This window comes from Neophocaena asiaeorientalis, unplaced genomic scaffold (genome assembly GCF_003031525.2).
Source record: "Neophocaena asiaeorientalis asiaeorientalis breed wild unplaced genomic scaffold, Neophocaena_asiaeorientalis_V1.1 scaffold39, whole genome shotgun sequence".
NCBI classification, from domain to species: domain Eukaryota; kingdom Metazoa; phylum Chordata; class Mammalia; order Artiodactyla; family Phocoenidae; genus Neophocaena; species Neophocaena asiaeorientalis.
In genome coordinates this window covers 6,807,714-6,820,829 of record NW_020175670.1, presented here as the reverse complement: position 1 = coordinate 6,820,829, position 13,116 = coordinate 6,807,714, and the positions used below count along the sequence as shown (strand labels likewise).

At 42.1% G+C, this 13,116-nt stretch overlaps 1 protein-coding gene across 4 annotated transcripts in view; it reads left to right on the top strand.

Annotated features, from left to right (window-relative positions):
• WDR19 (WD repeat domain 19) overlaps nucleotides 1–13,116 on the top strand; it is an 84,001-nt gene that overhangs the window by 57,592 nt on the left and 13,293 nt on the right. For all 4 annotated transcript variants that reach the window (XM_024731710.1, XM_024731709.1, XM_024731711.1 and 1 more), the window contains 6 exons: nucleotides 1,093–1,205; nucleotides 2,744–2,812; nucleotides 6,961–7,038; nucleotides 9,155–9,251; nucleotides 9,907–10,031; nucleotides 12,682–12,763. In XM_024731710.1, coding sequence (XP_024587478.1) covers nucleotides 1,093–1,205; nucleotides 2,744–2,812; nucleotides 6,961–7,038; nucleotides 9,155–9,251; nucleotides 9,907–10,031; nucleotides 12,682–12,763 — 564 coding nt within the window. The remainder of the gene's footprint in view (nucleotides 1–1,092; nucleotides 1,206–2,743; nucleotides 2,813–6,960; nucleotides 7,039–9,154; nucleotides 9,252–9,906; nucleotides 10,032–12,681; nucleotides 12,764–13,116) is intronic.

Below are 13,116 nucleotides of genomic sequence, written 5' to 3'. Positions count from 1 at the left end.
GTAATTGGAGGAAATAAAGAGCTAAAGAAAAAAAGGAAATACAGATAAAAGCAACATTACCAATATTAATGTTTAACATGACAGATGACATTTCTGTCCTAACAATTGCAAATCATCATTGCACTAAAGCATTTACGTTTTTCTAATTTCAGAAGGATGTGGCTTATCCTAAATCATGCACACACACATATACACACATATGCCCTCCCACTCCCAAAACATAACACACTTTTCTTCACCTTTCTTTACTCCCTTCTTTTATAAACTCCATATCTGCCTTGGTCTGGAGACACAGAGCTGTTCTTATACTTTGGTGCCCTACTGGGCCTCCAACTCTCATGGGTAAACATAAACAATGAATTGGAATTCCAGCAGCTTTGGGGTCTTCTGTGCTTAATATGTTTAAGCCTGTAAAAGAAAAACAGAAAAGGGACTTCCCTGGTGGTTAAGACCCCATGCACCCAATGCAGGGGGCCCGGGTTTGATCTCTGGTCAAGGCGCTAGAGCCCGCATCCCACAACTAAGATCCAGTGCAGCCAAATAAAAATTAATTAATTAAATAAATTTTTTTTTTAAAAAGGAAAAACAGTAATTATCTTTAAATAGCATCTGTTGTCCATTTGAGTATCATCTCCCTTGTCTGACAAATATATACAGACTGTTGTTTAAACTGGGCACTGGAGAAAGGAGATGGATTACATTTGCATTATGGTTAACTTTGCTCCTGATTGTTCTGAAACCCTAGGGAAATCCTGGATTGTTCCTTGTTTTAGGAAATAAGATTGAGACTCTTAAAGAAAGATGAAAGTCACTAAGGGTAATGTCAAACCGTAACCCAGCTTCTCACAAAGCGTCATAACTTCCTCTCCTGATTGTTATTTAGAGCGAAAAGAAGATGGAACATAGTTGATATGTGGGGTTATTATGGTGAATGTGTTTTGTGATGAAAAAGACACTGATAATAATATTTGCTGTTAAAAGGTTTTCATCACCTCTTTTTAGATCACCTCTTTTTAGATCCTATTTTTAGATTAGCAATAAGAGGTAAACAAGTTTTGCTCAGATATTTTACTCAATGAATTTCTGTTGTAGGTTCTGAAGACACTACTAATGAGGACTATCAAAGCATTGCCTTATATTTCGAAGGAGAAAAAAGACATTTTCAGGCTGGAAAATTCTTCTTGCTGTGTGGCCAGTATTCACGAGTGAGTATTTGCCAAGGAAACATACTTTGGACTCGCAGGAATGATCAGATAAAATAAATAATGGTATTAAAATAATGATAATCATTAAAATAACGATATTATTTTAAGTAATATCTTAAAATATATTACGCTCCCAGACACCCAGATTTGAAATCTCAGAGTCAGCCTTAAACTCTTCCCCTCTCTCCCACATCCAGTCACATTCTGCCTTCGTAACCTCTCTCACAGCTCTCTCTTTTTCGTTCTGACTACCATCCATATAATCCAAACCTGGGTCACCTCACTTTAGATTATGGCAATGGTTTCCTATTTTCCTCGTTTTTAGCTTCTCTGTCTATAACTCATCCTTCATTTTGTTCCCCAAATGGTACTAACTTCGACTGACAAAGAGCCCCTAAAGCAGGGGTTACGGTGTTCAAGCAAGGGACGTAAACAAGTGAAGCTGCAGGGTCAGGCTGTGCGTTCACTGAGTGACCGGGTAGGGACTGCTGGATGGGACGCATTTTGTCTGAAGGGAAGAGCTGTTTCTCACCTCCAAAAAAGTGTTGCCATTCAGGAGTTTGGGCCTACTAGCTCAGATCATAGGATTTTTTCACAAGAAACACAAGTCTGGGTCAATATTAAAATATAGACCCAGATATTTGTATAACATCTCACTGGCCAAAGAAACATGTCTGTGTATGAATTCAGGCCATCAGTTTGCTGTTCTGGCCTCTTAGTTACTGAGTCTAAACTCCTTAGCTGGCACTCAAGAGAATTTCCACAATTGACCAACCAGCCTGAACTTCCCAATCTGGCATCTAGCTTTTTCCATTGAAGAATCCTATGCTTCCGCTAGCCTTCTCCCGTCCCTGTTCTCCACCTGGGTTCCTCTTTGCCCTCTTCCCCACCTTCCACAGACCTGTTCATCTTCAAGTCCTTTTCCTCTGTGTTATCTTCAAGATCATCCTCATGTCTAATCATCTTTTCTTCTTCAGACCACCTATAAAGCCAACTGGCAATACTGCCCATTTGTCTCTGAAACTTTTATAACTTTAAACGTCTTCATGGGTGTGGTGGTGTGGCGTTCAGGAGTTAGACAACTATGGCTTAAAATATTTGATCATAATAATTATATTTTCATCACATCACATAGATCTCTCCAATTAGATTGTACATGATACAAAGAGACGGCCTGGTATTTTCCATAGCATCTAGCACAGTCTCATATACAGACCAGCAAGTTGTCAGTAAATATTTGTTGAGTGAATAAATGAATGAAAATAATTAACTCTTCCTACCTAAAGAGGGCACATTTTTCATTCTGATTTCATTTGAAATCAGAATTAGATTCTTCAAAGGGTCAACTGGATCCTTCCACTTTTTAAACTACACTCAGCCTTTTAAGTATATATTTTAAGACTCAGCACTGTGCAAGCTCCTGGTTAAGATGAAGATACTTTCACAAACTGTGATTACTTTGTTTGTGTGAAAACTTTGTTCTTCCCAATGTGAAAGCAGTCTGAAAATTTTTAATTTCTATTCAATTCTCATTTCAGGCACTTAAACACTTGCTGAAATGTCCAAGCTCAGAAGACAATGCAGCAATAGAAATGGCAATTGAAACTGTAAGTTAACTCTGGAATGAAACTTTCATGAATGCTAATTATTTTTTTAACTTTTTGAGGAAATTTCCAAACATTTACAAAAGTAGACCAAACAGCGTAACAACCCCCCAGATACCCATCATCTGATTTCAACAGCTGTCCGCACATGGCCAGTCATATTTTATTCATACCTCCACCCTCTTTCCCTATATTATTTTAAAGCAAATCACAGACATCATATCATTTCGTTTGTGGATACGAAATCTATCTCTAAAAGATAAGAACCTTTGCATTTTCTTTTAGGTGTAACTTGCATACAGTAAAATGCACGAATCTTAAATATGCAACTCAATTAGTTTTTTCAAATAAAATCTGTGTACACCTGTGTAACCCCCATCCAGATCAAGCTAGGCCCAGAAGGCCCACTGCTGCCTCCCAATCAGTGTTCCCCACCAGGGGTAACCACAATTCTGACTTCTATTCTTAAAGATTTTACATATTTATGGATTTCATGTAAATGAAATCATACACATGTTCTCTTCTGTGTCCAATTTCTTTCAGTCAGCATTAAGTAAGCGAAAGCATCTGTGTTATCATGTGTAGCAATCGTTCATCCTTATTCATTGCTGTGTAGTATTCCACCATATGACTGTCACAATTTCTTTACCCATTATTCTGTTAATGGACATTTAGGTTGTCTCAGTTTGGGCATATTATGAATAAAGTTGCCATAATGCCGTTCATGTCTTTTTGTGTACATAAATAAGCCCTCAGTTTTATTGGGTATATATCCATGAATAGAATTATTAGGTCACAGAGCATATATATCTTCAGCAATAGTAGGTACTGCCAAACATTTTTTCAAAGTAGTTGTACCAGTTTCACTCTACCAACAATGTAAAAGAATGTAGTTGCCTCCCATCTTCACCAGCACTTAGTCTATTTCATTGTAACTATTCTGATAGATGTGCAGTGGTATCTCGTATGGTTTTAGTTCATTTTTCAAAAGAATAATGAAAGTGAGCATTTTTTCATGTGTTCATTAGCCATTCAAATATCCTCTTTTATAAGTTCTGTTCAAATCTTTTTTCTGATTTTTAATTGTATCATCTCATTCTTACTGATTTGTAGGACTGTATTATATATTCTGGATACAAGTCGTTTCATCAGATAGATGCATTGTTGTAACATGTATCAGTACTTTATTCCTCTTAAAGCCTAATAATATTTAATTGCATGTGTACACGCTGCATTTATCCATTCATCAGTTGATACACATTTGGGTTGTTTCCACTTTGGGGCTATTATGAATAATGCTGCTGTGAACATTTGTGTACAAGTTTTTGTGTGGACATGTGTTTTCATTTCTCTTGGGTATATACCTAGGAGCAGAACTGCTAGGCCACATGTTAAGTCTATGTTTAACATTTTGAGTAACTGCCAAACTGTTTCCCAAAGCAGCTACACCACTTTAAATTCCCAGCAACAATGTATTGGGATTCCAGTTTCTCCAACAATAATTTCTTCTTTTTTTTGCGGTACGCGGGCCTCTCACTGTTGTGGCCTCTCCCGTTGCGGAGCACAGGCTCCGGACGCACAGGCTCAGCAGCCATGGCTCACGGGCCCAGCTGCTCCGTGGCATGTGGGATCTTCGTGGACCGGGGCACGAACCCGTGTCCCCTGCATCGGCAGGCAGACTCTCAACCACTGCGCCACCAGGGAAGCCCCCCAACAATAATTTCTTGATATTGCTCCTTCGCTCTTGCTGTTACCCACACCTAGGACGCCCTCCCTCCTGCACCCCTGCCTCCTACCCAACATGCAGGACCCACTTCACACGCCACTCCCTGTAAAGTTTTCCTGAACTGTCCTCTGGATGAAATTTCACCCTCCTTGGAATCCTGTAAGTACTCTGAACCTTACTTACTGCTAAAGTTAACCCCCTTCAGATTAGTAGTTCCTCAAGGTCAAAGGCCCATCTCTTTATAGAGTGTTTAGCACATTGTGGACACTCAATATTTATTGAAACTACTGTGCAGGGGGTATTAGTTTCCTTCCCATTCCTTTATCCCTTTATCTTCTTTCCACCTTGAGACACCTCCCCTGAAAAAAATAAATCACCTTTACTTGTAACATGCATTTTCTCACAGCCTGTGCACTGGTACCTGCTGATTCTCAACCAGAAGGCATAGCCCTTAATCATTTGAGAACATCTTTAAAATGTTCATGTTTCACTCACCCCACCCCCATCCTCTACACCTCAGAGTTCTGAAATACCTTCTTGGTGTGTGTGTTGGAGAAGGGGGGCAGTAATAGACCCCTAGTTGGGAATCATCACCTGAGAGAACCCACGATAGGGATGGGAAAGATGGGTCTGTACAGCATCCGACGGTTAGCTTGGTGGGGGGCCTGCTCACCTTGCAGTCAGCTTCTGCCTTCACCCCTCTGTAAACCTTCTCTAAAAGGTCCCCACTGATCTCATCCTTGCTAAATACGGACGTCCCTTCTCAGCCTGCACCCTACCCCATGTTATGGCAGCATTTTACGCTATTACAGCGCATCTTTCTCGAACTTCTTACTCCCTTAGAACACTGCTTCTCTGCTCTCCAGGTACTCCTCAGATGGTCCCTTCTCAGCCTCCTTCTCTGGCTCCTCTGCCCATCAGTGGAAGTGTCCTCAGCATTCTGTCTCCACCCTTCTTTTAACTTTAATTCTGAGTGGCCACATCTGTTCCCTGCTGGCTCCCCTTTCCATCTATCCTAATGTCTTGGGTGTGCTCAAGTCCCTGAAATTCAAACTTAACTGGGCATCTTATATTTTTTGTTTGCTTTAGCTGGCAACACTGCCTGTTTGGCACCAGTCCAAGCCCTTTATGTGTATTAACTTATTTAATGCTTACAATTCTGTGAGTTAGGTATTGTTTTTATCCTCTTTGAGGTCCCAAGAGTGACCTGCTCTGGATCACACAGGTTATCTTTTGACCTCAGGCAGGCTGACCCCAAAGCCCTTGCTTTAACCATTTCTCCGTACGGGCTTCTTCACCCAAAGCCACGCACAAAAGCCATCGAGGTGATGAGCTCTACCTTCTCTTCCTTCCTTAGAGCAGTGGCGAGAGCAGAGGCAACAGATTGGTCAAAGTTTAGCTTTCCTACACCGGTGACCACCACGGTCAGTGGAGCGTGCAGAAATTCTGCAGCCTGAGAGCCTCTGTCCCCCACAGGTTCACGGCGACCTCTTCTGTGCTCAAGTCAGCTGATCTCATCCTTCCTCTCCTGCACAATGAAATTCCGAACTTTTCCTTACACTTTCCCGGAGGGGTGGCAAGCTAGGCCAACATGTTGCTCTGTCCCTAATGAGTTTCCTTTCTTTTCTGGTAGCTTTTCTCACTGTATCGCTAATGTGACTGTGCTGTTCAGTGTTCCTTCTCCTTGGCTGAGCTCCAGTTGGGTTCTTGGCTCACCTCTTTTTTATAGACACAAGACTCTTAAGCCTCCTAATCTTGTCAGTAACTATTCCTACTATCTAAATCTAATACATTTCCGTCCTCCAATTTGATAAATAATTTTCCTGATCAACACGGCAGTGATTTAAGTCTGAGCTTTATGGAGATGACTCTCAAATCCAGATTTCCAGGCCAAAGTCCTCTCCAGAACTCCACCCCACATTTCCAGCTGCCTGCCCTCTTCTGGGACCCTCTGGCCATACTTTTATTTCTACTTTAAATTACATGTAGCCATATGCAGGTGCCTTTTCTCAGGGAGCTGCTGGAGATGAGGCACTTGGAGGTATATTGTATAAGGCCCAGTTCCTGTGCTCAAGATGGCATTCTCTCCATGTCACAGTCACTTAAGAAAGTTTTTATTGAAACATCCAAGAAGTACATTCTCTCTGTGTGTAAAAAAAATACCACAGTATTTTGATACGGCAACTTAGAAAAGCTATAGCTTGTAAGGATGGTTTTTATTAATGGAGACTCTACAAATGAATGAAGACATACCCTGAGCTTACATCATGTTTCAGGCACTTGATTATAGGTATTTTTACACAATTTTTAAATTTCATCTCCTCAGTAGATTATTTGTCCTCCCCCCGCCACCCCGCCGACCATGACCACCCCTTCCTAAGTTTAAGATGCTGGACTTATATTGTTTCTTTCTCTTCCTAAACAGGTTGGTCAGGCCAAAGATGAACTGCTGACCAGTCAACTGATAGACCACCTTATGGGGGAGAGTGATGGCATGCCTAAGGTACTAAAAGTGTTTTCGCCACTGAGATTCTCAAGTATCTTAGTTATGGTTTTACTTTATTCTGCCCTGTTTTTATCTATTATGGCTTTTGCATCATAGATGTAAAAAATTTTCTTTCTGGGTGCAGCTTTAGGTCATCTAGACAGACCCTGCATTTTAGATATTGTGTACATTCACTCTTTGGAATTGGCATTGCCCCCTGTGAAATAGCCACGCCCTTCTGGGTAACAATCCTCACCACCCACAATTTTTCTCAAATGTTATAGAGTTTTATTTATTCTAGGAACTATGAAAATGATTACTAAAACCATGAGTTAGCACTAATCCCTAAAAATCAGTGTACTTTGTTCATATTTCAGAAATTTGGGGACTTAATAAAAATCCTATTTACCGTAAAAATAACTCACTGAAAATATAAAATAGAAATAAATCATTAAGAACACGTTTTCGAAATAGGTGACTCTTGGATTTTGTGCAGAAGTTGGTCTTCTCTCAGTCCTAAGGAGGACAGACTCCTTTCAGAATGCCCCTAGAGCCTTTTTTTTCACTTTTGCTTTGGTGTTTTAAGGGGATCTGCTTGTGAAGGAGACTCGAGTACAGTTGACCCTTGAACGACACGGGTGTGAACTGCACAGGTCCGCTTATACACAGATTTTTTTCAATAGTAAATACTATAGTACTACCCAATCTCAGGTTGATTGAATCCGAGGATACAGAGGAACTGCAGATACAGAAGGGTGACTATAAATTAAACACTGATTTTCAACTGCGTGGAGGTCAGCGTCCCCTAACCCCAGCATTGTTCAAGGGTCAGTTGTAAGTGATTTGGATACAAGGTGCTGGAATGTCATAGCTGGAGAGGACTGTAGCCATCCTGATCCCTGAGTCCGTTTTCTGTATTTCACAGATAAAGACACTGAGACCCAGGGAGGCTAAGTTAATCTGCCAAAGGGCACAGGCCCTTAAACTGTGCCGAATCACCTCACCTTATGTCCACTTATTCTAATAATCAGCACACCAGCATCAAGTATGTGAAATTGTTTAGAGTTAACATAGAAATGGAAAATGGGCCAAAGAAAATTTTATAGGCCAGAGAAATTTATAGAGGTGTAAAAATTTTTGAAATTTTGCGAAGTTGCTACATTGTGTAAGAGCACCTTTCCGTTTGAAGCACATGAGAGAGAACTCTATGGACTAGGGTTAGCACGCAGACTCTGAAGCCAGACCACTGTGCTTCAGATCCTGGCTCTGGAGAGGTGCTGTTGTGTTTCAGTTTCTCATCAGTGAAATTAGTACAAAATCGCACCTTCCTCCCAGGGAGGCTATGAGGATTTAACCGAGTTATTACTTCTAAGGATACTTTGAATACTTACCTGGCACATATTAAACCCTGAATAAATACTTGATAAATAATTCTTTTTTTGTTTGTTTTCTTGCGGTACGCGGGCCTCCCACCCCTGCGGCCTCTCCCACTGCGGAGCACAGGCTCCGGACGGACGCGCAGGCTCAGCGGCCATGGCCAACAGGCCCAGCCGCTCCGCAGCATGTGGGATCCTCCTGGACCGGGGCATGAACCTGCGCTCCCCGCATCGGGAGGCGGACCCCCAACCACTGTGCCACCAGGGAAGCCCGATAAATAATTCTTTATTTGTTGGCTTTAAAAAAAAAAAAAATTGGGGGCTTCCCTGGTGGCACAGTGGTTGAGAATCTGCCTGCTAATGCAGGGGACACGGGTTCGAGCCCTGGTCTGGGAGGATCCCACATGCCGCGGAGCAATTAGGCCTGTGAGCCACAACTACTGAGCCTGCGCGTCTGGAGCCTGTGCTCCACAACAAGAGAGGCCGCCATAGTGAGAGGCCTGCGCACCGTGATGAAGAGTGGCCCCCGCTTGCCACAACTAGAGAAAGCCCTCGCACAGAAACGAAGACGCAACACAGCAAAAATAAATTAATTAATTAATAAACTCCTACCCCCAACATCTTCTTTAAAAAAAAAAAAAATTTCAACCCTCAGTTACTGGAAAGTGAACGTGATTCTAACAGAAATGCAAAATTTTAGATATTTCTCCCTTTAGCAAATGCAGAAAGTGATGTTTCTCTAACGGCTTGTATGTCAGGATGCCAAGTACCTGTTCCGCTTGTACATGGCCCTGAAGCAGTACCGAGAAGCCGCCCGGACTGCCATCATCATTGCCAGGGAAGAGCAGTCTGCAGGTAGGTCCCCAGTAGGCATGCTTTTCTCCCCAAACAAGTAGTAGAAGCCAGCTCCAGTCCCTTCTCTGTCCATTTCCAATCTAGGATTGCTTTGAGCCCAAAAGGCTAGGCGGATGACCATTTCTGTGCTTCAGGGAAGTAAAATCATTCACCATCACAGAACAGCCCCACTGAAGCCTTCCCATGTTCGGTGCTAGTTCCTCTCCTCCTCACAGTTCTGTCTCCTGGACGACGGCTTCTCTGACCTCTCCAGCCCACAGACCCCCCTGCACTTTCACTACACTTTCTTTCCATCCCAGGTGTTTGGCCTTAACAATATAAAACATATTACAAGGTGGAAGACGATGTGGTATTCTTATTGACCTAGTTCTTTATAACACACAGGGACTGTTTATAGAATCTCTAGAATGGGTCTGTTCATGTCTATGCTCTGTAAATACTCATTGAACAAGTCAGAATTAGTCTGACAAGCTGATTCTTTTAGTTGTTCATAACTATGGAATACAATTTTGGAAAATATGGAATTAAATGTCATTCTTTATTACTTAGTAACTTAATAAGATAATTAACAAAATCCACCTGTAAAATGGTGGCCCATAGAAAGTCCTCAGATTTCATCCTTTGCAGTAATGTCATCTTACCACCTCTTTTCAAGGAAACTATCGGAATGCACATGACGTTCTCTTCAGCATGTATGCAGAACTTAAATCTCAGAAGATCAAAATTCCCTCTGAAATGGCCACCAACCTCATGATTCTGCACAGTTACATACTAGTGAAGGTGAGGCCCTTTGAGTGACTGGGGACACAGTCTGCCAGGTGCACTAATCACCTGAAGGGCTTTCGTTCTGGGCACCTCTCCATTGGACTAGAGCCATTTCCTAGATCTCTGTAGCGTTAACCGAAAAAGCAAGATACAGAATTATTATACAATATGCTGCTTTTTGTGTACCCAAATATATATCTATGTTTTCATTGCAAATAAAATTAGAAATATACTTTTAAAAAAAGTCTAGGAAACATAGTTTCCTAAAGGGATCAAGGCGTGGGGCAGAGGAGGCGTGGCACCAAACCCAGTCGGGAGAAGAGGGAGAACAGGTTTCTCCATATAGTATATCTTTTTATACTGTTTTGATTTTGAAGCATATAAATGTATTACTTGGTCAAAAAAAGATTTACGGAAAACATTTTTGTTTAACCAGAGCTTCCTGAGTTTATTTATTCTAGGATAGTGGGTTTTATATAATTCCACTGTGTTTTAATACTATTTAATTTTCATCTGAATATAAAATAGATATTCAACGAGAAAATTTAGAGAATATAGAAAAGTATAATGAAAAAATAACTTGCCCCCTTTAAATCCATCACCAGATATAACAGTTGTTAACACTGTGTTGTATATATCCTCCATATTTCTAAAATACATGTGTGCACCCTTTTTTTTTACATTAGGAATATATTTATGTCCATAAAAATCACTGGTATTTTTTAATCAGTGATTTTCAATAAAAACAAAATAGAACATGCAAAGCTAAAATACTTCTATTTATAATTTACATAAATGTTATATGTGTGTGTGTATATATATGTATATACACACACACATAGTTATATACAGACACATATCTTTGTAAAAATACAGGTAGATGCCAACTTACTTTTCCAAATTTTCATTTATGTCAAAGTACATCTTTCCATATTAATGCTAAGTCGGTTTTCAGGCCAGACCACAAGAGCTTATGCAATTTTGAAGCTTTCCAGGTTACAGCAATCACGTTATGAATGGCTTAGATCCTTATTATGGTCCATAACAGCACCGCCCAATAGAACTTTCTGCAGTGCTAGAAGTGTTCTGTATCCACTAGCCTGGCTGTGGAGCACTTGAAATACAGATAGTGCAACTGATCAACTGAACTTTAAATTTTATATAATCTTAATTTTTATTTAACTAGCCACATGTGACTAGTGGCTACCATTTTAGGCCCCATAGGTCTATAGTCCTGATTGTAAGAGAAAACTTAGAATTCCAGCTTGCACCACCAGGAGTACATTTCCCTTCGGAGCCACATGGGGTCCCTTCTCTCGTACAGAAAGGAATAGAAAGGGGGAGGGAGGACTTTCTCAGCTTCATACATCAGTGCTGGTGCCAATGTGCTGGGGCACAGAATCCAGCCTTTAGGGGTGGAGGGGAGGATAGAAACAAGTTAGTGGAAGATGGAACAAAAATAAGGATTGCTGTAAGAAGCCCTCCAGGACCAGGGCTTTCTTCCACTAAAAGCCATAGGGATGGTTCTCGAGTCTTTTTCTTTTCCTCCGGCCCCAAGAGCTGGCCCATCACTTCCACTGGACCAGACATCCTCTTCCCCTTCCACCGAAGAGCACCCGTGTGACTTCCCCTCTGCTCTAGTCTCTTATTCAAGCACCAGATATTTTCAAGATTTTTAACTGCTTGTGGTATCAAAAGGGAAACTATTAGACCTTATCAAATAAGAATTGATATAAAAATGTCACAGCCCTCTTTGACACAAAGGACTGGAGAAAGTCAGCCACATTTCAGGGGAAATGGAGACTTGGCTTTGGTGGATGCTTCCTCCCCAGAGCTGAGACAGGGACTTTGGCTGAAGGACAGCCTGGGGCCTTTGCACATGGGTGGCTGAGCCGGGTAGTCTGAGACCCAGGGAGTCAGTGGAGGGTGACTTTAGATTCAGTTAATATTTATGAATTACATTGCAGTGCTCAGTAAATTATACCATCATCCACGTGCTTAGACCGGATGGATGTTATGCCTGGGAGTTATTCTGTACTCACCCTTCACCTTCTCACCAGATATCATCAGTTCTGACTCCTCGTCTGTCTACTTCTCTCCATTCCCACTGCCTGCCCTCTGGACCGCCTCCTCTCACTGGACGACAGCAGTGACATTGTGGTCTGGCCCTGCCGACTCCCCAGCCTCATGTCATCCTAAGAGGACCCCCTCCTTTCATCACAGATCCCACTCGTACTTACCTAAGCTCAGGCCCCTCCAACCATCGTTGCCCCTTCCCTTACACAGGCAGCGCCCTCTTCCTGTAACAACTCATCCTTTCTCCTGCCTAACTCATAACTCAGCTTTCAGGTCTCACAACAACTTGTTAGTCCCCCCATAATGGCCAGTAAGAGATGGACCAAGGATTTGAACTCATGTTGAGTGGTCTCAGGCAAAGTAAAAAGCTGAGTGTAGAGTAGGGGTGAGGCCAGTGAGGCCAGGGGGCCAGGTAGCAGCTGCTGGAAGGAGGATAAGTAAGAGAGAAACCCCAAGTGGCATTAAAGTAAGGCTGCAAGGAGCCCGTGACCACCCGTTCAGGGTCACAATCAAGGAGTTGTTTATTTGGGTGAATGAAACATGGATTAGGGTTAATCAAAGTCTCTAAGAAGAGTAAAATTTATTTCAGATTCACGTTAAAAATGGAGATCATATGAAAGGGGCACGTATGCTTATCCGGGTGGCCAACAACATCAGCAAATTTCCGTCACGTGAGTACTGAGAGGAGCCTGTTGTCCCCATGTCTGCCCGACTGTAGCACGCCAAGATCATCCTCACGGACTCTGCCAGCCGCTCTTCTCTATACGTAGTATAACTCATTTAATCCTCACAGCAACCCCATGAAGTGGTGTAACCGGCGTCCGTCCCCAAGACCACCCCCAGGCATGAAAATTCACGAGGGGGATTCACATAACTCAACATACAGTAGTGCTAAAGCTAAGATTTATTACAGGGAAAGGATACAAAGCAAAATCGGCAGAGGGGAAAGGTGCAGGGGGTGGGGGGCCGGAGGTCAGGGACGGGCGTCCACAGCCCCCCTGCCACCACTCCCCCCCCCCCCAGT